General features: G+C 37.5%; 1 protein-coding gene and 1 long non-coding RNA gene across 5 annotated transcripts in view; one reads left to right on the forward strand and one right to left on the reverse strand.

The window, feature by feature from the left end:
- Positions 1 to 7,886, forward strand: part of LOC134544417 (chromobox protein homolog 5-like) — a 58,076-nt gene extending 50,190 nt beyond the window's left edge. For 2 of the 3 annotated variants that reach the window (XM_063388478.1, XM_063388479.1), the window contains exon 5: positions 6,624 to 6,806. Coding sequence is in view for 1 of the 3 variants with exons in the window: in XM_063388477.1 (XP_063244547.1) it covers positions 6,624 to 6,654 (31 nt within the window). In the remaining 2 variants the exon portion in view is untranslated. Of the gene's footprint in view, positions 1 to 6,623 lie in introns of all 3 variants that reach the window. The other variant, XM_063388477.1, reaches the window with a different exon arrangement.
- A 5,251-nt stretch (positions 7,887 to 13,137) lies between these two features.
- LOC134544451 (uncharacterized) lies at positions 13,138 to 14,216 on the reverse strand. Of its 2 annotated transcripts, XR_010077785.1 has the most exons (4): positions 14,119 to 14,216; positions 13,858 to 14,028; positions 13,629 to 13,760; positions 13,138 to 13,542 (listed from the first exon to the last, which is right to left on the reverse strand). It is a non-coding gene; the product is annotated as an uncharacterized LOC134544451 (long non-coding RNA). The 2 variants fall into 2 exon arrangements; XR_010077779.1 differs by having other exon boundaries at positions 13,138 to 13,760.
- Between the last annotated feature and the right edge of the window lie 12,152 nt (positions 14,217 to 26,368).

Raw genomic sequence — 26,368 nt, forward strand, 5'->3', positions numbered from 1 at the left:
TACATATCCTAATAACTGTCGATTGTCCAATAAAATCTTGAATTGCCTAAACGAATAAGGCCGCCCGCGTACTAGGCGCTGCCAAGTCGCCGCGACCACCGAGAAACCTTACGTTGTATGTGAGAACGCACACCTGGTCGGGGCGACCGTCTGGAACCAGCGTGGCGCGCAGGTGAATAAGGGGTCTACGCGACCGGATCTTTGTCGTTGATTCAATGGCAGACTGTGCACGTGCAACAGAAACGGTGCGACCAGGGCAGAGTAGTCTTGTGTCAGTATTTTTGTGGCTGCGTGGTGTAGTAGGTCGTGTTGAGTGGATTTCATAATGGAACAATGTGAAAAAATTGACACCTAAATGCTTATAATGTAAATTCGATAAACGCCCAGCCATTTGGAATGTATCATGCGAGTAATACAGCAACAAAAACTCGGGAAAAAAATGTTGGCAAGACATAGTGGATTTGTTCGGGCGGTGTAGAAATGTCAAATGCTGAAAAAGAAGTACTAGGTAAGCTTATTGTATTATTACAAGGGTTGCCAGGATAAGGCGTGTAATTGGATTATGGCCATATTATATTGCAGTGTTATATTTATGTTAGTTTATGTTTGTAGGATTAGGAGTAGGAAATTGGAAACAATGAGTATCTTTTGGAAAAGGCTATACTGTAGCATACACTCATATATATATATATATATATATATATATATATATATATATATATATATATATATATATATATATATATAGATAGAGCTCATTATTAACTATTATTGAGTGTACACATGTGTATTACTATTACACATACATAGCCTACAAGTCAATACGACAAATGTTATATAGGATCCTGCCATGCAAGAATAAATGCATTAACACAGAATTTTAAATATATTTGTCCTGCCAGTGAAGTCGTCCATCGTTTTCAAAGTACTCGGCAAAAATGTCCCTGTACTGAGATGACTACCGATTTCCACGCCCCACAGCGCCAACTGACACAGCATACACACCTTCTTGAGGACCTTTCAATGTATCTTCAAATGTATAACCATCTCTATAACGTACGTAATTGTGAAGAACGCAGCACGTCTTGATGATTTGTATGGCAAATTGTCTTTTCACATTCAGCGGCCGATGCAAAATACGCCACTTGTTGGCCATGATGCCGAAAGTGCACTCAATGAAACGTCTGGCTCTGGTGAGTGTGTAATTAAATATCGACTTTCTAGAACTCAAGGACGTGCCGCCATAAGGGCGCATAAGGTGCTCTGATAACTGAAAAGCTTCATCACCTACGAACACATATGGCATGGGCTCGTCTCTCGTTTCAGAAATGGTACAGTTGGCTGGGAGTTTCAATTCGTTATTCATCATAGCTTTGTGAAACTTAGTCTTTGAAGATAGTGGAGTCGCTTTCCTTACCATCTGCACCAATAAATATAATATAAATATAAATAGCTACAAAACTATAATTTGCAATACACACAGCCAACCAAATTATAGAAAAATAGTGCTTGTAATTGTAGTTGATTGAACCAGAACGGTGTGGTTTAATTACTCTAATATGTTTACCATCAACTGCTCCCACACAGTTAGGGAAGTCTGCATGGACTTTGAATCCATTTGAAATCTCCAGCCATTTCTCTTGTGTGGGCTGTGGTAGGCAGTCTTTTTGTAGAATGTCAAATATGACAGTACAAACTTAGACAATTTCCCTGGAAGTAGTATAACCTTGTCTGTAGGCGTATTGAAAATCGACTAGATTACATCCTGTAGCAAGGTACCTGCAACAAAAGGTCAAACGTGTTTCCTTCATACATTGTAATGCCATTTGTGACAATTAATTATGGCTATATGTAAAACAATCTTTTTAATGTTGACAAGAATGTTAACAATATGTATGGGGGCTGCGGTTTAGCAGTACTAGAGCGTTCATATACTCTGTTTCAGGTGCATTTATTCAAAAGAAATGGAAGAATATTCAGAATAGTTACAGCAGGGAGATGAGGCGGCAGAAGGACATGAAAAGTGGATCAAGTACACATCGTTACAGCCCATATGTATACACTAGACAACTATCCTTCTTAAGTGTATGCACTTCTCAGGTCAATACAACCGGCACGATTACACAACAGACCGCCGATTCTGTTGTTAATAACTCTGATGAAGGTATGGAAGGACCATATAACACTAATACGTCTGGAAGAAAGAAAGCGGCTGGTAAAATGAAGAAAGAGGACACAGATGCAGAGTTAGCATGCGTACTGAAAGCGTCCTTGCAGAGACGGTATGACAGGGAACGTATTTCTGATAATGATGCTGATATGCAGTTTCTTCTGTCTTTGTTGCCACACATGAGGAAGGTTCCAGAATATCGGAAACTGGCCACTCAAATGGAGATACTGGAGATAATCAATAGGAATGTTGGTTATGCACCAGGAAACATTGCTGCTTGCCCCTCCCGTCCAATGCCATCTCATATGTCGCAGCACTATGTCCCCTCTTAGCCTGCATTTGGATTGCCAATAGCAGTTCCTGTCAATCAACTAATGAACTATGTGGCATACCCAACAACTTCATGGCAAACAGTGAGCAATAGTGATCAACAGCCTCCCGAAGAACACCACCACCGGCCGTGCAGTGCAATGTCATTTGAGTCGAGCGATGCGCTGGACTCTCCTCAATCGGATGTACTAACTCTTTTTAAGTAACAATATATTACCCTGGGGTGTTTCATGTGCTGTAAATAAAATATATATTATAAATTATAAATACACATACATATAGGTACTCCAAACCAACTGTTTATTATGTACATTGTTTTCTACAGTATGTGCAGGAATATTTTAAGTGTAACTGCAGTTCCTACGTTTACTTTAAAATACAATTTGAGTGTACTTCTACATATTTCATTCATTTATTAACCACAATCCTAAATTTCACCACCTTTTAACACTATATGCAATTCAAGTAATATGCACATCACAATTTACAGTCAAACCTCTCTGAAACGACCCCTCACGGTTCCCAGGAATAGGGTCGTAATAGAGGGGGGGTCGTAATAGATCTTTTCCGAAATTTTCGGTTAATTTCAACCCCCCTCCCTCCCAAACAGCTACTCGCTAAGAAACCAGCCATACAATGGCAGGATGCTGTCACTCACAATGCTAGACGGCTTTGCTTTAAACCCACTTCAACCTTCATAACAAGTCCGTCACCCTACAGGCCACCTCTAAAGAAAATATGTCAAAAGATAGTTTATTTTTACTGGTTAGTTTACATGTACAATTTCTTGCTTGCCGTAGTTAAATACACTAGAACCCCGATGTCACGAACCCCAGATTAAACGAAGCAGTGATTTTACGGTCGGGAACCGTCAAAAAAAATTGGACATTTTGACCAAAATGTGAAAATCAGAAAAAAAAATTTTTAAAAAAAAACGAAATGAAAGATGATTAAAATCTGTTGATTTTAACACACAGCGTATTTTTGTGTCGGCTTTAGTACTTCCAATAATGTTCATGTAAGAATAACAAAAAAAAATAATAGGACATTTCCTTTAAAAATATGGCCGCGGTAGGTTCTGCAACGCGAGTGGGCGCACACGAAGCTCGCCCGGCTAGCTGGCGGCAGCGGCTTCATGACGCATAAGCTCACCCCTCCCTCCCCTCGTTAACATTCTTCAAGGCTAGCTCATCCCTCCATCACGCCATTTAAAGTAATCCTCAATTGTTAGCCTCATATAATAGTTTATAATATAATATTGCTTAAAAAGTATTATAACTTAAAAGCGGCAAATAACCCAAATGTCTTACAGCTCAAAATAAACTAAGAACAACATGTCAGAACTAAAAAGCTAAAATTTAAATTATACAAATCTAAACCTAAATTAATTACGAAAAAAGTTATTAAAAGCAAATGGTCAACTAAGGCCAGTGAACTGATCACAGTGTCATGTTTTCCAGAGCCATTTTTGCTTTTATTTTCGCACCCTGAAGGACGTAGCAAACCAAGAACATTTGAAAATGAGTTTAAAAATTATCACGAGAAATAAGTGTTATTCTCGGAAGTGATTGCTTTGTGGTTTTAATACAGAATTAAATTTTATAATATGCTACAGATCTCTCTACCAGTCACCTTATACTAATTACTTGCCAGTCTGCCAATGAAATGGCGAAAATTAGATAAGTACTCTGCAGACATGGAAATAACTATAAAAGAGGTGTTTTGACAGTAAGGTGCAGGCAGATTGTGTTCTCTTTTTCAATTAAGATTGTGTAACACAGTAGTGACAACCAGATACTCCAGCCCAGGCAGTGTACTCATTTCCACTAACCTTTAAATATGGTTTTTCCACTGGCAACAGTTTGTTCAGCTTTCACGTGGTAGTAAAGTGAAAGATACACATGTAGTAATGATGAAAGTGAAAAATTGCATGTAGTAATGTTGAAGTTTAACTGCTTAGATGTAGTCAACAATGCACGTCTAGTTTATTTGCTTATGCCAATTCTCCTTGAGTGGACAATGGATGAGTAGGTAATTATCAAACAAACATCTCAACTGCAAATGACATGCATCATGCACTTTGAAAATAAAACATGCATATCCAGGATTTGGGTGTAGTCAAGCTGTATACCTTTGTACCTCCGCCCCCTTTCTTCCTTCAGGGGTGCTACACAAAAAAAAATGTTAACTAAAACCAATACTGCAAAAACTGAAAAATTTAAAAAAAATACTAAATTGCCAAAGGGGGCGATCAAAAATAACAAGAGTGCAAGGTCAACCCCATTTAGTGAGAAATTATTGACATGACTCCTTTCTGCATTTGTTGCTTTTATTTATGTATTTTTAATTTGTTACATGTCCACCAACAATTGTTAAACTTTTTATTAAAATAATTTGTTTTCAGCAGATTAAATTTATACACAGGAGTGTACACACACAACTTGCTCATAAAAAAAATTAATTTTATCGTACAAACTTAACTTAATGCTCGTTTAAGATAATGTCTGTAATCTTACTCTGGTGTGCCAACTATTTTGCAAATGTATTGACGCAGAAATCCGATTTTAGACAACACGTTAAAGAAAATAAAAATCTCTTAGATGGTGAGCCCACACTTGAAAACTAAACAAAAACAGATTTCAGACAATGCCTGAACTAATTTTCATAGTTTTACTGCATGACCATGCAAAGTTATTAAATACTAGAATCTCAACTTTGCCGACCATTCGTGCTAAGTCCAACTAGTCTAGTGCTTGTGTCAGCACCCCACACCCACCTCCTACACACTTTGCACCAGTAGTTGTTTCCAGGAGGAATTATACTGGGCGGGCAGCAGGCACTGTCTACTGCACGAGACTCGTCGCTTGGCTTCTGCCTCGGCACAATGAGGGCGCGAATACCTTGCGCTCACCACTCCGCGAAATGATCACCGCAAAGTTTCTCGTGCTGCTGGTAGAAGAAAAGTTTGCAAAAATATTAAAGTTTTCAAGGCTCGTAAACAAAACTGGAAGTTAAACTGCCCCGCATAAGTTTCAGAAAGTCACAAGTAATTCCCAGCATGACTCTGTGGAAAATTCAAAGATGTATTCAATGCTTGCTCTCAAGTCGAAAAGAGTAGCACAGTTAGTTTTTACGTCGTCCCCCCCCCCCCCCCCCCCCCCCTCGAAAGCACTAACACTCGTGTGCGATGAAAAATTAGGGGCGGAGTACTGGTTCAGCCTTACTGCAGGTGTAGAAGCCAGGGACCAGGTAGTCGCCGCAATCTCGGTAGTCGTGCTGCCTGTGCCTGATGACGTCCAAGGTTGTCCCACGAAACCCCACTCCTGGGCGTCTTGTTCCCACCAGGTGACACAATGAAGTCCTCCCGCACCCTGGCAAATGATAACCACCCGGTCGTCACGCATGTGTGGCATCCCAGTAAAGCACACCAAATTTATGGCATAAGTTGGAACACCTACACACACATAGTTGTGCAAATTGTGGTATGTAAAACTAAAACCCTATCAAAGTTTACACAAAGTGAAATTGCTAAAACTTACAAAAGCTCAGTTTTAATAATTTTTTAACCAAAGAATACATTATAAACTCTAAATGGCAACGTGGTGAAGGCTTCCGCCAGAAGTGAAAATGACCAGGCAAACAAATATAGAGTAACTTATGTACCTATAAGTGTGCCCAGGCCTCACCTTGAAGGAAAACCATACTTCAAGAGTAAATTTTATGTTAACTTGATCATTAGAATATTTAGAGCCATAAAGTTAGTGCTAGCTCTTAAAAATCCCACTCGATACTTTTTTTTTTTTTTTCATTTATTTGTCTTTTTTCCCCCACGTATTAATGAGTTCATTAAAGGCAGATTTTTGCAACTCGAGTCAGGAAAAATTGTCACGGGATTGGTTGAGGCCTATTAAGGAACCGAGAAAATAATTTCAGGAAACCATATAAAACAGAGATCAAAAAGAGATAACCAGAAGTCAAACCTTTGTTCCTTGAATCCAAATACAACATTTTACCATTGTGCTGAATAGTCTGTATGCCCATTTTTATAAATTGTGAGTTTTATTTTAATATTTAGAATTTTAACCTGCAAATGAACTTAAAAACACATTTGGTTTTGTTTCAGTGCAACATATGCCACTTCGTATGCCAGCTAAACTTTAAGAGGGCTGCAGAAGACAAACACAAATGGACTTATTTTATATTTATAATTAAAACTTAATTAAGTGACAGTTTTATAAACTGTGCCCCATTCATGTTTATAAAATAGGAGGGTCTTTTTTAGATAAAATAGTAATTTTGTTTTGCAGATGTTTTAAGAATATAAAAAATGTGTATTCATGTTGTGAAGCACTTTTAGATGTTTTTAAAAAAATTTATTTACATTATACGTAGCATGCATATAGTACACCTAGAAATTTATTAAGCTGACAATCTTTCTGCAAGTTACTGTTTCAATTTTCCTTCATAGTTTTGGCTATAAAAATTTTAAGTGTTTTAAATTTGTTAAATACTTTGTTTACTAGAATTGAAATCAACACATACTGAAACATTGGTTAGCAGTGCAACTATATTTTATGTTGTCAAATGTTATAGTATGTGAAGGGAAAAAGTAATAATTCTGTACGTACTAAAAATACTGGCCTGTTCTCTTTATTCACACTTAAAAAAATTTATGAGGAGTGTGAATCACTATTCAGTAGTGAGCAAATGTTGAGTTTTGATTAGTGCCAACTTAATTATTCTAAAATATGTATTGAGCTCATATTCAGCAAGAACTCTTCACACCTTAACTTTGTAGTAGATACAGAAAAGTCATCATCAATTATCAAAATTTAGCATTTATTTCAAACATTTTTAGTGACATTTTAATAGATAGGCTGTACTTATATAATGTGTTAGAATTTATATCCATTGGAACAGCAGCTACTGTTGCTTTTTTAATGTTTAGTGGAGAACAAGTTTTTAAGAATGATTTTTTTTTTTCAAGTGTGTAATTAAATATCATGATCTGATTTAACAAGCATTTAATTAACTTTTCTGACATATAAAAGAAGGTATTGCATGATCTAATTATGTACTTTCTGTGTATTTAAGTGAAAATTATATGATAAAAGACTGTTTAGTGATTTCCCCCCCCCCCCCCCCCCCCCCCCCCCCTTTTCATGATACTTCAAGAGAGAAATCTTTTCTTCTCTTTATTTTTACTTATATTTCACAAGTGGGTTTTTTAGATTTGTGCAAAAAGATCATTTTTAAGTTTATGCAATTTGATTTAATATTGCATAAATTGTTATTTATTTCATTGAAGTTGATTTTTTCAGTCCACCTAATGATATATTTTTAGGAGTGCTATTGTATATGGAGAAGTAAAGATCATTAAAAATTATGTGTATTTTTTTCCCACTGTAGCCACAAATACTTAATTGCTCACTTGGAAACATGACTGCCATCCCTACAAAAATATATATATATATATATATATATATATATATATATATATATAAACTAATATGGGGTGAATGTGCATACAGTTTCTGTACTCATAGTTCCCAGAGCTCAAGGTCACAGGTTATAAGCACACTATTATCTCATCATTTTAAACCTATGTACATAAATGAGCAACATGAAGCCATGCCTTTTATCTTTGGCATGGTGTGCAGGTTCAGTGTCAAAGGAGACATTTTTGTTTACAGTAGCAATTTGGTCCTAGCTGATAACATCAAAATAATTACCTTGATATCAAGGTTTTTGCTTATACATGTTTTATTTAGCAAGTTTATTCTATTATTGAGGTATTCCTTAATTTTTTTTCTTTACTACCAGTTTCCTGTACCTTTTTTTTTTTTTAATAAGTTCTTGATTCTTTTTCATTTTGAACTATACAAGTAAAATTCACACTCGTATCAGACCTTGGTTATTTTAACCTAATTTAGTAGAAATAGGCATTGTAATATGCTCCAATTTAATTTTTATATAGTATCGTAAAAGGATTATTGCATTGCCTGCTTCAAGGCAGTTAGATTAAATTATACACATTATTTTCTGATGACTCCAGTTGTAGTTACTGAGTTGCATGTTTTCCATGCTCATTGTACTGTGCCACTTATTTTAATAGGTGTATACCAGAGGCAGACCCAGTATTAACTTCTGGGGAGGGGGGGGGGGAGAGTACTGGGAGAGTGAACCTAGTATAATACCGGTTTATTACTTAAGAAGTTATATTATCCAATGCATATTTTTTTCTTCTGGGGAGCATGTCCCCCCTCCTTCCCCTCTTCTGGATCTGCCTCTGGTGCGTATATTAGAGTCATTACCCTACCAAAATTTACAACAGAAACCAACTAAACCCAACAAGAATCTCGGCGTTTCCTGTTGTGACACACATAGCTTTTTTATTGGTTCCTTCTGTAAAAACTGGATTTTTTGGGTTTCAGTGATTTCTGTTGGGAGAAATTGGCTCACAACTTAAAAAAATATCAGCTTATTCTGTTGGTTTCTGTTGTCAAAGCACACTCAATACAATGGTTTTGATTGGATTCTGTTGTGAACTAATTTGGAACAGAATCCGTTGGGTTTTGTTTTCTGATGTGAAAAAGTATACTAGTTTCTAATTGTTTTTAAAGTTTTCCAGTGTATCTGTTGGATGTTGGTTTCAGTTGTAAAAATGTCTGTTGGTTTTTGGTGGTTTCTGTTGTAAGGCATTGTATTAGTTTATGTTGTATTTTAGTGTTTTTCATTGCATTCTCACACTTCAATGACTGGCCTCTTCTTTCATTTTCTTTCTAAAAGAAACATATTGTTCAGTTTGTTGCGGCAACCAAGGAACAGGGTTGCTAAAAGAACTAACGAAAGACTGAATTTATAACAACTTGGGGGAATGAAACCATCTAATAAACTATGCTTGGTATATGAAAATAATAAAATTGGATTTTAAACCAAAAAAATATGTACATGATACTCCAAAACAAATTAAAATATAACTAAATTAGGGTTGTGCGAGAATGAGATTCAGGCCTCGAGAAATTTTCGAGAAAGAAAATATTTTTCTCGTGAGAAACGAGACGAGAATGAGAATTTTTTAAAAAATCAAGATTTACTGTAGATATCACTTTCAAAATATATTGTTCTGTACATAAAACTGTTGTTTATCATACAGAATGTCAATTTAGTTGCCTGTGCACAACTGACATGCACCACACGTTATGTAAGCCTACACTAAATTATAAATAAACATTCACTCACTTAGGTAAAAGTCTAGTAGCTAACATGTTAATTGTGGTTCCCGTTGACTTATCGCCACTTTTTGTGTAATACTGCCACACTATGTCCACATCTTCCATTTTACCGTAAAATCAAAGTTTAATTTGACAACAAAGTTAATAACATTTTACAGGCGTCACATTAATTTATTCATACCCGCAGAGTAGCTCGCGTAAACGGGAAACACTGGTACTGTAATGAAAGCAAAGAAATTGATACTAGGGAGGCTTTGGCGGGATTCATTACTCGTGACGTCTTACGACTGAGTGAAACAAAGGTGAAAAAGGAAATGGGATGATCATACTATTTATTCTGCCTTTTCAACGGGTTTGAACACACACATTCACGTAATTTTACGTAATACAAAGGCGTGAATTGTTCTGCGTGTTCAATCCATTCCTTTACATTCCAGTCCATTTAATAATCACATGACTAGCGCAGTCTTTTATTGGAAACGAAATAAGAAAACGGAACAGCGAAGCAGATTTGGTCTGGCAGCATGACCACCATTCCCTTTTGTTCGTTAAAAAGTAAATTTTGTACTTTGCCGTAATAATCAACATTTCAGTATGCTATTAAACATTACGGAACAAAATATTATGACTAAATTAAAGGTAATGCTTTTAATAATTTTACCGTAATAACGTGTATGTAAACAAAAACCAATTTTGTAGGTTAGGTTTGAACGTATTTTATTATGTATTACGCTTACGTAATTTAAAAATTAAATACAGCAGTTTTTCTTTCAGGATAAATTGGAATTTCATATGACAGTTTTTTATTCACAGTTTCGGTTATTGATAAAGGTTTTGGATGGTTGACTATCGGCTAGTCTAATATCTCTTAATGATTGCATCATGTTTGCTTTGTGTTCCGCCAAATCATTTTTCGTCCAAACAGGCAGACACGTTTGGTATTTTTAAAACATTTAAACTAAAATAATGGCTGTGTGTGTAATGTTCAACATATAAAAATACAACTATCAATATCAAATTTAGTTTCCATACCAAATTGATTTGTTACCGGTACCAAAAAAAATTCTCGTTTTTTTTCGAGAAATTATTTTTCTCGCTCGCTGTTCGAGAATGCAATATTTCTCGAAATTTTTCTCCAGGTTCGAGATCTCGCACAACACTAAACTAAATAACTCTAGCTGCATTGAGATGTAGTTTTACCAGGTTGCTTCGTTCACTTACATACATATATCAACAGATAAAAATTTAGATTAATTAAAAATAATAAAATATGAGAACAATTGGACCACTTTTTGCAGAATGGAACCAACACACACAACATAAGAACTGAGATAATGATAGTCAAAGTGTATCTTCAATAAACAATTCAGAAGGATGTGTAGAATGTCAATATTCACTACTACAGCTCTTTTATTACTCCTGCAGCATCCCTCCAAATTTCAGTAAATAAAGTTTATTATTTAACACTTAAAATAGTTTTTTTGTTTATTGGTTCCTTTATGCAGAATAGAATAATATTGTTATTTAATTTGTTGGATGATCCAAGCTGCACTATTAGTGTTTCTGATTTTATAAATTAATAGTTTTTAATACACTTGATTAACAAAAATAAATACGACAGAAACTTTAAGTAAATACATTAGTAAACATTTTGTAGTTTTTTTAATACAAAATATATTTACATACAACTACTAATAAAATAAAAGTTTTTCCTTGATAAACCTGTTTTATAGTAACATTTTTTATTAAAATACTTACTACTAGATACTTCAAAACTATAAGTAGGTAGTTTGTTAGTAGTTTAAAAACCCACAGCTATTTGCTACACTTCGTCAAAATGTGGTACTCCTTAGATGCCCAGCGACATCATCTTTTACATGTACAGCTCCGAACAACGCTTTGTATAGAACTGTTTGTCATCACCAAGTATTACAATCATCACTGATTCTGTTTAAAAATTTGGTTTTGTAGTCCGAAAAAACAGTAACATCTGCTACACTATTCCACATCAAAATCTGGTGCTCCTGAGAAGCCATCAACATCATCTTCTACTTGTGCAGCTCCAAACAAGGCTTTGTAGAACTCTTTGGCATCACCAGGTATTAAATCCATTACCGATTCTATGTCACGAAGCTTTGGGATGGCTATTGGTTTACCATTTTCCCACAGAGGTATTAGTTTATCACGGAAACCGGTTAAAGGTCGGCCACTTTGACGTTTTTTGATATCAATTTCTGAATATTCACTTACAAAGTCTTTTCTCAGAAAAATAGAAAAAGGCTTGTTCTTCTCTAGCATTATTTCTCTGGTTTGTAACCAAGAAACCTTTTCTTTGTTCACATCTATCTTCCTATTGCTAACCATCTGTTCCAGCTGGGATGTTCCGATGAATTTTTTCATTTCAACCACTTCAAGAGGATTTCTTTTTCTGCATGTCTTCATTACTTCTTTGTAGTCCTCGGGAAGGTAAAGACGCTGCTGATGTTTGAGAGCAGTTTCAATATCAGAAAAGTCAGCATCGTTTGGTAAGAAACTGTGTCCTGATACAAGAAACCGTAAGTGAATTTTTGTCAACGAGGGATGAGATTCCAAAGCAGCTTTCAAAATGAGCGTCAATTTTATGTTTCGGTTTTGGCCACCACAGCTATCAGACCATAAAATAAGTGTCTTTGTGTCTTTCTCAATCTTATTTTCAATATGGTGGAGTAAACATGATCCAACTTCTTGTGCACCACGACCTGCCTGACCTTCAACCCAAACGTAGCACAAACCTTTGCTGTATTTTCCAGAATGAATGCCACAGTTATACAACCACAACTGTCTCTTGTAAAACATGACATTGGTAGGAATCCTGGGTAGTGGTAACGTTTTTTCCATGTCGAATGTCAAACATTCCATTGCAGGTTGGTCTTTTGCATCCTTCATGTTAGTCCTCATAAGTTTTTGAGCCTCTTCTGCAATATCAATGTGTTTGTCGTGATCCTGCTTTATTTTCAATGTCTCTTCTTCAGAATACGGAGTCTGCATGTGTCTTTTTTCAATGCTTTAAATCTCAGATTGAAGTCATTTAGAAAGATGCGCCTATAAGTGGAATAACTAACAGGCTCAGAAACTTCAGTTTTGTAGGCTCCATACATATCTTGTAAGGTCATGCCTGGGGGAAGAAATTTAGCACCAGTTTGTTCCCGTCTGTAATGAGATTTATATTTTGGTATTTTGGAAATCTGTCTCACTACTTCTTGTTTCTTGCCATCCGATATCTTGTTCTTCCCACCTTGTGTGTGGCCTCTTTTGTCAGTAATGGAAGAAGTCCTTAACTTTTTTAGTGCGGTATTAACTCTTTTAGTTGAAATTCCAAGAGTAATGACAAATATATCCCTACATACATTTTTCACTGCCAAATCTGTAACGTCTTGAAAAACATCTCTTTGCTTCATTTTTTCCTTGGCTTCTTTTCTTTGTATTTTCAGACACATGAGCAGCAATGAAATTGGTTTGTGCATCATAAGAACCAAGCTCCCAGTATTTTATATACTGTTCTTTTCGCACTTCTACTGAAAGTCTCTCGTGACACATTTGTGAGCAATTGCATCGGTAATCTTTGAAAGATTTTACAACTTTTACACCTTTGTTGTTGTAATGTTCTTCATTTCTATTTCGTTTTGCTTTGTTTTCTTCTCTTGAAGTTTCATGCTTCCTCTTTCGCCCTCGCTTTGGCCGCGGATCACATCCTTTCTGCGGAGAGTCGGGTGGTTTAGGTGCGAAGTCTGAATCGGTATCAGCATTTTGGTGAACTAACATTTCCTCCTGGAACAAAAAATTTATTTATAAGAACTTAAGTTTCCAAGCACTTTTTGAGTTTGTTGCATGAATAAAATTGTATTTACACTAACCTCACTAATATTTTCTTCTCCCTGAAGAATATCATGGCTTGTAGATGCTACAATGTTTGCATTTTTTCTGGTTACTTCTAAACTAGTTTCATCAGCAGGCAAAAGTTGTACACTCTCGATGGGATCAGTATCCTAAAATAGTTAAATTGTTATTATTAAAATTAGTACTTATATTATTTTTAAACAAATAGGCCAAGAATAATATTAATAATAAATTTAAGGTACTAACGTGTATTTCAAAGCCAGTCCCATTTATCTCTGTAGTTAGGTTTCCAGCCAGGGATGTGTTTGTGAAGTTAGCAGTAATGAACTCTATTTCAACTCCTGGTACTGGCAACAGTACTGAATCAAAGTCATTTTGCCAGAGAGTTACTACTGGAAGTCCAGTACATTCAGGGTCCTGAAATAATAACATATAATTGAATTTAAAAATCTTTATTTCCAACCAATAACTTATATCAATATTAAATATAATATATGTTGCACACACCTGTACATTATTCTCTCTTCTATTTCCCTCTTCTTCTTGGAGTATTATATCAATGTTGCTTTCAGTTGTTGGATTGCTAACAGGATTATCCAACAACATTTTATTTCCCAGGCCAAACATCACATGTTTTATTATCCTTGGAAGCATCCTAAAATAAAATAACACATTTATATCATGATAATTACTTACATCGACCAAATAACTAGATTATTATTTTTGTTATTAAAGTCTGCACTTACCTCAATACTCTGAACTTGCCTCAAACTCTCTCCTGCTTCACAATCACTATTGTTAGCTGGGTTTTGTAATATACAAAGCTCTACCAATTTTTTACCCCTGCTAAAAATGTCCATATTTTTTAGACACTAACCACATTAAGAATCTGTAATAGCTATTTGAAATCTATAACTAGCATTATTGTCTGTATCTGCACTCTGTAAAACATCAATGTTTACTTTAAACAGATCATAGAACAATAGGTATACATTTCTACAAAAGGAACCAACTCACATGGTTCTGTTCTGCTGAAAAAAAATTTCCATTATATGTTTTCTGCAAAGAAGAACCAAACAACATGGTTCCTTTTTGCAGAATGTAATACATCCCAAGTAACTTTCAGTCCTTCTTTAAAAATCACATAGATAGGTGCACAAAATAGTTAGAGGTTGGTTTCTTTCTGCAGAATGTAGAATGAGATATAATTTTTCAAGTAACGAGGTTGGCTCATTTTTCCCCATTTTTGTGGGTTGGTTCCTTTCTGCAGAAAGTGGTCCCAATTATTACTGTAAACATGCTCACTGTTTTCAGTGTTGTTGTTGTTGTTGTTGGTTTTTTTTTTTTTTTTTTTTTTTTTTTTGTGATTTTCATGGTATTCTGTTAGTTTCAATGGCAAGACACTGTTTTGGGGTCTGTTTTATTCTAGTATTTTCTATTATTTATTATTTTGGTTTATGATGTTTTCTGTTAAATGTTAAAGGATTCTATTGGTTTCTGTTATATAGTGTTTTTGATTGTATTCTGTTGGTTTTTTTATTTATGTAAGTCACTATGGGAATCTGTTTTCTTTTGTATTTAATTGATTTTTGTTGTATCATGTTGTATTATAGCAACTTTCTGTTTTCTTTTGTGCTCTATAGTTTTCTGTTGAAAATCACTATGTTTAGTTCTGTTGTTTTCTAGTGTTTTTCAACACAAAAACATAAGAACAAAAAAAAAATATGATAAACATATTAAAATACAAGAAACAAAAAAACAATGAAAAAACTCTAGAAAAACAGACCCCAAGAAAGTGACTCACAACAGAAACCAACTGAATTCAATCAAAAACACTAAGAAATAACATATCCCAACGGAATGCCGTAGCAACAGAATGTAGCAGAGTATACTAGAAGTTTGTGATTATTCCACTAGATTTCTGTACTAAAGAATATACATTTTTCATTTTAGAATTGGTACTATATAATTTTTAAATTCATACACAAATGTGTATTCATTATTAAATATTTAAATGTATGTATTTAAAATTATAGTATATATGACAAGCAAATTGTGCAATGACAGACGGGATAATCATGTACATGGCTGACAGCCTTTTATCAGCATCAGGCGACCTGATGCTCCATCAATTCTGGAGTGAGATCTGACAAGCCAGTTTGCGATATATTAACATAATTAAACTAATAGAATTATTTTATACCCGTTGAACACAGTCTTCCTTTCTAGCTAGCTGTAAGTAGAGGTGTGTTGTTACAGTAATTTTCTGTATCTGTTCCAACCAGTAACTGATACAGTAATGTACTAGTTACAAGTTGCTGATACTTCTGTATCAGCTAAGAAGTAGCTGTCCCAGAAAGCAACAACACAAGGTATCAGCATTCTCATTACAGGTTACACATCCTCCGTGCCGTCATCACCATCGTAAAAAGGTATCAGTTTTCTCTTTCCACATTCTCGAAGAAAGGTATCAGTTTTCTCATTCTACATTCATTGTAGTCGTAAAAAGGTATCAGTTTTCTAATTCTACATTATTCGTAGTCGAAAAAAGGTATCGGTGTTCTCTTTCCACGCCTTTCGTAATTGGAGTCTTTAATCTTTGCAAGGAGCATGCACTGCGCACTGAGCGTAGTTTGATGAGAAGTCTAAGATGTACATCAAGCTCTGTCCCTGCCCCGAACACGCCCAAATAGTAACCTTCAGCCAACTTCGGGGTTTGTTTTATTTTTGCGCAGGAAAAAGAATTCAAATATTAAAAGTGGTCTGTTAGGTTAGCTACATTAAAACACTTTAGAACACTATGGATGGTTAGTTAGGTTAGTATAGCTACATTAAAATAAAAGAAATATAAATATATATAAATAAACCCGAGGTTGGCCGAAGGTGAATATTTGGGCGTGTTCGAGCAGGGACAGAACTTGATGTACATCTTAGGCTTCCCCCCTCCCCTACAGTCTTTCCCTTCTTTATCCCTTATTCGTCATGCTGCTCCCTCCCCTTTTACAAGCTCCGCCCAAGTGACAGTCATCTGCGATTGGGTTCTGCGCACATTGGCCATGGTGTTCCAGGTGAATTCTAAACTGATACTAAAGTACCGTCAAGTGGGGTGGCTTTGACCCACTTTTTACATGTTTTTTATTATATGTTGAAAAATATATTATAATTTTATTTATTTTTATACTTAAATAATATTTTACTGAAAGTTCAGGCTTTTGCAAACATGTTCATTTATAATGTTTTAAATTTTGAGTTAAAAAATAGCTAAAAAAAAAATTTTCAAAAAGTGGGACAAAGTCACCCGGACCTGGGGGGACTTTGTCCCACCTTTCAAATCTGCTTGATTTCAGCTTAACTATGCGAGACAGGACAAAGTGACACTTTTTAAATATTTCTCAAATGCATGGAAAATTATATGCTGTATGAAGACTGATGTTAGAAAAAACCAGTACATATAAAAATTGATTTAACAATGCAAAATGTACATACATGACTCACACTAATGTTTAAAAAGTAGATTACAAATGCTATGGTACACATAATTATCTCTTTCACATTATTTAAACATAAATATCCAACTCTGGGATGTTGAAATAGCTATTTCTTTTGGTAGAGACAGGCTTGGGATTGTCTATTTTCTGTACGATACAATCCCAGGAATATTGCATTTTGTCTTCTTTTTCCGGCCAATGCCATAGTTTCTTCCCTTTACCCATACACGTCACTATGGGTCCAGAATGATTTATTTCTGCAATTTTTCCTGGATATTTTGCAGCATTATATAAAACAATAACAAAGTCATCTACTTGATAGTCAACTATACCAGTTTTTTGACCACTCACATTGTTGGAATGGACATTCATGTCATCTTCACTTAAGTCTGTATAATCTTCACAGCACACATCAGATTCCAAAATCATATCTGGATTTGAATCTTCTGAAGATGTATCTTCTTTGTCTTGAGCTATCTTTGCCTTTGGTTGTTTCTTTGTACGTGTAGTACCTTGTCTCTCATTTGTTGATGTTTTTGGTGATACATCCTGAACTGTTATGCTCTTTCCTGGGGGAACATGGACTTTTCTTCTTTTCTGACACGTGTTTGGTCTCCGCCAATCGGCTCTTTTCGTTTGGCTGTTAAGGAGTCAATGAATGCCTTGCCAATGAGTTGAGGGTTGATTTGAGTTGTTTCATTAGGAAGTCTGTCCAACAAAATCTGTTTATTCACAGGCACAATTCCACATTTTCTGAACCCAGAAATCAAATTTTTTTTTTCATTTGGCTTGATTTCAAGGAGCAGTTGCTTTAGCAAAACTGGAATTTTCTCTTTTGGAATGGAAGGATATTTTGATCCATCTGCAGTTTCACGCCACTTGGATAACGTCAAACGCCAAGCACGTTTCAATGGAGAAAAAAATGCCACGTCCAAAGGTTGAGTCAGGTGGGTGGAATTGGGAGGCAAGCATACAAATTTGATATTTCTTTGCTCACATAAGCTCAAGACTTCTTTGTTGATGTGAGATGATAAATTATCACCTATCAACACTATTGGACATTCCAGGTGTCTTGTGTGGGGTAGGAAATATGTCTTAAACCAGTCTTCGAACACAACTGTGTCAAACCAACCACTCTTAGTTCGATTGTACCTGGCCCCTTCTGGTCCATGATCTACCCATGTAGACCATATGTGGTCTGCCTTGAAAACTATGTAAGGGGGCAAAAGTTTACCTTCTGCATTCCCACAGAACATAACAGATGTGGATGTTTTGCTGTGGTTACAAATACGTTCTAAATACTTCACACCCCTTTTGCAAATTGCCCGTTTGTTTCCTGGATCATTGGAAACATTAGTTTCGTCATAGTTCCATATGTTAGAAATAGGAACATCTTTCAGCTCTCTATGAAGATGTTCAATGTATGATTCAATTGTTTCTTGCGTGATGCCAGCCCTAACCTTTTTCACATTTTGGCTAAATCGCACTGTCAGAGCAGGTTGTTGCTCCAGAAATCTCTTAACCCAATCATATCCTGGGGTATTGTCTTTAAATTTTTCAATGTTAACCCCTTTACGGTTGAGATAATCCCTCACTATCATTCGGAAGTCAGTTTCTGAAACTGGGAAACCAAATTCGGACATCTTGATTACATGCTCAACAAATGATTCCTCTTCTGCTTGAGAAAAAATATTCTGGCCACCTGGTTTTTTAGGATGCCTATTTTTAAGTTTATTTTTAAGTTTATTTTTAACTGTAGAAATAGGAATGTTGTATTTATCTGAAGCTTTTCTTTGGCTTAGTCTACCAGACTTGACATCATCCAGGCACTTTTCCAGTGTTTCTGTTGAATAATTTCCATAGCTTCTGTGGCCCAAGCGAGCCTTGTATTTTCGTGCCATCTCAACTCAAAATCTGTAACAAATAAATCCAGATTTATTAGTTTTACAAATTTTCATGTACAATAATATGAAAATTGAAATTACATAACCTAACACATTTAAAACATTTTTATCATGTATCAGCTCATGTACAAGGTTATCTGGACAAAAAAACCAACACGTAACTTAAAAACAGGCACAGGACAAAGTCACCCCAAATTAAACATAACTGTGACTACTTTAGTTCATTTCTGAACAAAATATTTAACAGCATTAATATTTGTCATTTTTTGGATGTATACAGTAACTACAGCACTCAAGGTAATAAAATATATACTTACCAGCATAGATAAACTAATTTTTCATACTGCATCATTCAAAAGTTATCCAAGGACAAAACTCACTGTCAAAACAATGTTTCGTTTACAGTAATGGTACCAACCTAAAACATCAAAATTTTCTTACGAACATCTAACCACTTAATAACCAGTGCTGTTATCTAGCAAATTCTAGAGGTACTAACCATGTTTCTCAAGAAACTCAAGGAATATGTACATTTATTTCTTTTTCCGAATCGTGAGACAGTCACCCTCAAAAGACAAAGTCACCCCACTTGACGGTAGTTGATATTTTAATAGTGTACTTGTTTGCAGTACTTGATACAGCCGTGTATCAGTTATAAAGTAGCCTGTTGGTACTCTGCAACCCACCTCTAGCTGTAAGCACACGTGCTGTCTGGCAGTTTGGAGGGTGATGAGTACTGTCTGTGGTGAGGGAGTGTTAGTCATGGCATGAATTGCTGACATAGCTGGCCAATCCCTAAACACAGCAAAGGATGCATGCTATCCTTTCTGCATGGATGAAGTCCAGCATGATTAGGCGTAAAGGCCTCAGCCTGGGATGTACCTAGTATTTCCTAACCCCGACTCCTCCCAAACAAGTATTCTTTGTTTAAGTTAGGTTAGAAAAAAAAATCGAAAGCAAATTGAGTAAACACATTTAAAAATTATGGGGTATTTAAAATGTAGCGTACTGAAAAATTTTTAAAGAAGAAAATATATGTGAATTTATTTATAGTCAATATTTTTTTAACATTAGAATTCAATGAAATCCACTAAAAAATAAACCACAGATTCCAATGTGACACAGTAGAAAACAGATTGCTTGACAAAAGAATACAATGAGAAGCACTAGAAAACCATAGACCCCCAAAAGAATGTCTTACTACAGAAAATAATACAACCAAAATCAATAGGAAACAACAGACCCTGACAGTGTGCCTTTTCCAGAAACCAACAAAACCTAACAGAATACAATAAACCCACTGAAATACACGGAAGTTAAACAGAAAATGGTCAGTTCCTGCATTGAATAGAAAATCTTGTTTCATATTGCATTTCTGTTGATTTTTTGTAAATTTTTGGTAGGGTATAATAGGTAGGTAAGGCTGTAGAATGGTCACTGCCTGGGAACGATCTAAAGATGTGCTGTCACTAACTGGCACCTGACTTGTTCGCTTGGCTTCACTTTTGCTAGCACATCCTCTACTATACTCTTCCTAATTATTTGGTCTGATTACTCTGTATATTTAGTTGTAGAACACTGACTGACATGAATCTTTCAGACTATTAAGACCTACAGGCAACATTTAGCATGTATATTCCCTTTGCTATGTGAACATCTGCTCAGAAAGGAGTTTATGAAAAGTGTGGCTGCATAGGGGTGAAATAACAAAATTCCCATTTTTGTTAAAAAAAAATATCCATGATAATGACTTACATTTTTTATTCCTCATTCTTTGTAGAAAAGTTATGTTCTTGATACCGTCTTCATCTCCGAGCAGCATTCGTCTCTATCCCTGACGGGACTTGCCAAGGTTCATCTTAAATAAGCCGATCATGAAAGGTGAGATTTTTTATCACAAAAAAATACAATATTGCTGCTTTATTGAATACATGTGACTATGACCGTAACATGGCTTGTCCTACCCACTGTACACTTCATGTTTGCGCTCAAAGCTGCAAACCAGGACTAGGCAGTTTGACATTACCTCTCTTCGTGGCTAGCTCCCTGTGCTGCTCCGTAGAGTCCTACAACCAATAGTTAAGTTTTTGCAAATCATTTTCATCTGGCTCTGCAGCTAGCCTGAACTCAATGACTGCTTCAGTTAATTGTATGAGCTCTTGTAGAAACATTTTCTTTGTTCTACGTATATCTTTGTTAAGCTGGTGCGCATTGCGCCCCAGGTCTCAAATCATGGACATTTGCCATTTGCTGTTTCGCCCACACTGGGCCCCCTCATTAGGCTGTTACGGTGACACTCGTGGCGGCACCTCTTGATACGGGGGCCGTAGTCTCTGATATTTACTGACTGAATTTTAATCCGTGCTCGGGTTTTATGGGCGCCACCGTGCCACGTGCACGGACCGATGGGAGACTCTTCTCAGGGTCGTGACGTCGCCCATGTGAGGCGTGATTTTAATTTCCCCCCCCCCCCCCCCAAAAAAAAAAAAAACATCTAGCACGAATCCCTGCCCATTCTCAGCATCGGGCACGCTATTACCTACGCAGTGGGCTCTCAGGCGTCGCACTCCACGTGGTCGAACAGATATAAATAAGAAAATAATACATTTGATTTACACACCTGATTTATTCGGCGAATGCAACTTACACACGTACACGATTGAAACATTTTAAAATGCCCGCGGCACGAATCGGTTTAGGTGCGAAGACCCCCACGTGGTCACATCTCACATTTCGTAGTACAAAAGAGAAAAGACCGTTAAGTTATTTATGCAGTCCCCCGACCGAGAGGAGCTCCGAGGACGAAAAGAAAACTATTTATACGAAATTAAATTGAAACAGAATTACTTGGCGGTGAAACAAGCGGTGAGGTCCCCAGAGTGCTGACACGTCTACTCTCGGTCGTTGATGGCGGCGGAGTGGGCTGAGATCATGGCTCGCTCGACTAGCATGGCGTCCTCCCGCCGAAACAATTGCCGTTAAAGATATTTGCGAATTCGTGCCACGGGAAACTAAATTAACATGACAAGAATGATTTAAAAATTATGTGACAATTTTTGAATAAAGAGAAAAGATTGTACAAATTATAATTATTAAGATTTAAATTTAATTATTATCTGGCTTCGGGTTTCCTCGGGAATGTCCGGAAACGCTGTTATATTTTGATACCTTATTTTAAATAAAAGTACATAAAACCCTCCCGGCCGATCTGCCGTCACGTTGCACTTAGGGAATATAAAAACAATTAACACAATTATATTTATTTATGTTTTAGGGGTGCGGTGCACTGACTCGACAGCGCCCTCTTGCCGGGCGAACACACATGCACGCACACGTACGCACGGGTAGGCGGGAGGTTGGAATGGAGGGTGGGTGGTGTTTGGGCGGTGGCATATCGGACTTAAAAGGGGCCGCAGGCCCAGACGATGTCAAGGCGATACATGCCAAAGACATTCTTTTCATTAAGATGGACATAGAGTACTTCGGGGCATGCTACCTTACCATTATAGTGGCATTCACTTTAATTTAGGACCGTACACTGATAATTATTCGGCATTCTAAGTAAGTAAGTAAGTAAGTATTGTACCACATTGGAGTGGTTTTTGTTTGTTTATCATGTTACGGTTCTAGCCGTCTTTAGAATCTTTATTTGTCCATATGGAGGCTTGCTGTGAAGGCCAGTGTTTGTTATGTAATTATAGTGTTCTTTAATTTCCAGTTCTGTGTAGTCATGCCACCACTTGTAAGTGTATGGTATGGTAACTAGTACCCTGTTGCGCGAAAGTTACGCGAAGTTACACCTTACTTGTGTGCATAGCACTACTGCATGTTGCTACCGCAATGGGGGTTGAAGTGTTCGTCGAATCCTAGGGCGCCACCACATGTATAATGGGCATGTGGACCCGGCTACTCTGTTCTCAGGGCTGTGATGTAGCCCGTGTGTGGCGAGGCCCGTTTTCCCCATGTCTCACTGAAAACCTCAGAGAACCACGATAGGTGCATGAAGCTCCTTCCTCTACCAGCGCTCGCAACTCACTGCACGTTCGTCCTCACTCAGCAACTTTTGGGAGCGGAGCACTGATGTCACATTGGCTGGCGCGGGCCGACACACACACACACACACACACTTCGGTGGGCAGTCGTAGAGGGTGTTGATGGAAGGAGGGGGCTTGCAGCGTGTAAGGGGAGAGATGGTGGCACATCGGGCTCAAGGGCGCAGCCAGGGACGATGTTAATTGCCCTCCCCCCCTAAAGTAGGTCAATGTGACAACAGCTGTGTTGGTGTGACACTGTTTGCTTCTGCTTTCCGGCGCTGCTCGTGGCTCGTGTCCCTCGTGTCCCTCGTACCGTACAACAGCTCGGGTCCTGTGGGGCCCGACGGAGGCGTAAGTTTATAACGAACGCTGGGCTGTAGGTAAACACTCAACAATGAATAATTAAATTAAGGCCTTGGAAGCGTCAGCCCAGAAAACAAAACAATAACAACAATAATCACAGAGGTGCCCAGACGTCGTATAAAAGAATTTTATTTATAACCTCCTAGCAACTCTAGTAGGCTATGTGGATCGGGGATAAATAATAATAAAATAACAAGACTGGTGGATTGATTTATATAAGTGCCCTTTTACTAAACTAATTTACTTTCGTTTTTATATTTTAATTACATTGGTATTAAAACATATCGATTACAAAATGGAGGGAGCCCCGGGGCAACAAAATACATATAAAAGTAACACCATAATACATCTTGAAATTAATACTGGTTTTAAGTGAGCTCGCAGGCTCAAAAGAAATAAACAATTACATTGAAATTTAATTATATCCTGTGTTCTGGCACCGGAGGTTTCGGCAGATTAAAGTCCAGAAGAAATCATTTTGAGTAGAAACTTGGAGATAAACTTGGAGTTAATTTTGGAGATAAACTTCGAAGCTGAACTTGGAGCTAATTTTGGACCTCAACTTGGACCCCGCCTGCAACCAAAGTCCCAAATTACTTAGACTGGTTAACAGGCGGCTAAGCCTGGGCAAGACTATGCCCAGTGAAAGGAAAAAAAAGGGGGGGGGGGGTAGGGAAGACGACCACTTACCCAAAACAGCGGGGAGAAGTCATGTAGACTGCCTCCAGGAGCAGGGAATGCAGCTCGCGGCACGGAAGTTCTCGGTAATCATGATTAGAGAAAATGAAATAATTTAGATTAACAAAAAAAACTATTGCGGGCAGCAAAATTTAAAAATAAGAAAATTGAGGCCTCTATGCCTTGACGTTGGTGACTACATGACGTAGTGTCGAATCTGGGATGAACAACGGAGATTAACTCTCGCGGATCGCACAGACCAGATGCTGCCCGCCGAATCTTCAAAAAATGGCGTAGGGGCGCCTGATTAAAGGAAGCAACTGCCCCCAGCCAAAGAAGGGGGGGGGGGGGTGATGATTGCCCGAAGGTGTCCGGGAACGCCCGAAGGGGCGAAGGAGGCAGCAAAACGCTCGCCGCGCTCTCACGTGAGTCGCAGGCGAACTAAGATCGCAATCGCACTGCGACTGCTGCCAAGGTCGATTGTGACAAGCTGTCTCTTATGGGAGGGATGAGTAGCATAGGCGTGCGCACGGTAGGTGCCACAGGTGCCTTGGCACCACCATTAGGGTTAACGTTATTTGGTTTTTTACAAGCAGAAATAATAAATACTTACAAAAATCCGTATTATTTCCAAAAAAATATGTTTTCCAATCGTGTCGAGTTACAGATATGTGCTCATAACACTATCAATATATCAATTATTAATCTAACCAACTATACACATGGAAACAAGCCAGTTGCAATTACTTGTGTTGTACACGCGGGCCGCGGCTACGAAACTTCTGAAAAGTAAATACTTCTCATAGTGCTCCTCGAATTACATAGAATGCGCGCTCGGTGTCCACTGTTCACTCCACTCGGCAGGCGCACGGAATAATAGCCGCCGTCCACCTGGGTTTATTTAAAAAAAGAGAGAGAGTTTAGTTAGTTAAAAGGATAGGCTTGATGACTTATATGCAGTCGCCGACAAAACATTTTTGTTGTATTCCAAAAGTTAAAACTTTTGCCCACTCTTATTTTTGTATTTTTATTATTTTAATATTTTACATATATTAGGCATGTTACAAAAACTCCCTTGATTTGTTTATTTTAAAACTTAACATTTGAGAATGTTTTTTTCTAGCATTTATTTGACGTCTTCAGAAAGCATGTAAGTACAGCATGAATTCCGTGCAAACAATTTGTGCAATTTACTTTATGGCTCAACAACGCTGAAAACTGTAAATAGTTTAGTAGTTTTCCTGGTGATTATAACGTTCAAAGCCATCGTTCGTCATAAAAAAATGTTAAAATTTTTACATCTGTGTATTTAATGTTTTTGTTCGGAAACACCTTAAATAGCACCATTTTGCGCTTTCAAATCCAAATTTTTCCGGGGGAGGACCCCCGGACCCCCCGCTTTAGGCTCGGGGTCCGTCAATGACAGAGCTGTTGTGTAATCTGGCACCACCAATACTGAAGTCCTGTGCACGCCTATGATGAGTAGTGCACTCTGACGGGCAATACGAGAACCTGCCTGGAGGGTCACAGAAACATTTGCTAGAGTGCAGTGGGCACGCTCGCGACCAGCGCTCAGAGCAAGGTTAGGGATTTTTCCCGCCGCTAGACTTCGCTGAGGGCTCTGTTTGACAAGTGGGAAAGTCCTTGGGGAGACAATGTCCCCGCCTGGGTTCACTGGGGGTCGATGCTCCGGGTTGCAGTTCCCGTGAAGCCACCGGTGGGAGATGAGGGGAGGGGGGTTTAAATTTGCAAAATCGCCTAGGAAAGGCGTCATGTGGACCGTCCCGAGGCTTCGCCGCTGGCTGTAACCTAGTCCAGTGCGTGACGGCAAAACCCTTACGTATGCTTGCCTCCGAGAAATGAAAGTTGCTAGCAGTGGGGTTGGGGTAGAGTTCTCTAGCACGAAAGTGATTTTGTTACATGGAAAAAACGTGACGTGAACCGCGGCCGAGATGCTGCGATCACAAATCGTCAGCAAACAGTATCTAATTGAAGCCTGCGAACAAGCGCAGGTGCACTGGGTTGCACAAGATTACGTCGGAGTGTACAGTAATGGAAACAAAATTAAATAAAATAAAAAATACAAATTTATTATTTGGTTTCCTTCTTTAAAAATTAAAAATCAAATTTAAATTCGTACATTTGTGCCTGAAAGTGGCACTGAAACGGCACAAGTTGTACCCGGAAGTCGGCTCGGGCACCCCTTCTCCTGGCGTGTTCGTTTCGGGTTCGGCGGGTTCCTCTACCGTTACTCTGAAGTCTGAGTCCTCTATGGAGTAGTGGAAAGGCC

Source organism: Bacillus rossius, chromosome 1 (genome assembly GCF_032445375.1).
Source record: "Bacillus rossius redtenbacheri isolate Brsri chromosome 1, Brsri_v3, whole genome shotgun sequence".
In the NCBI taxonomy this organism is placed as follows: Eukaryota; Metazoa; Arthropoda; class Insecta; order Phasmatodea; family Bacillidae; genus Bacillus; species Bacillus rossius.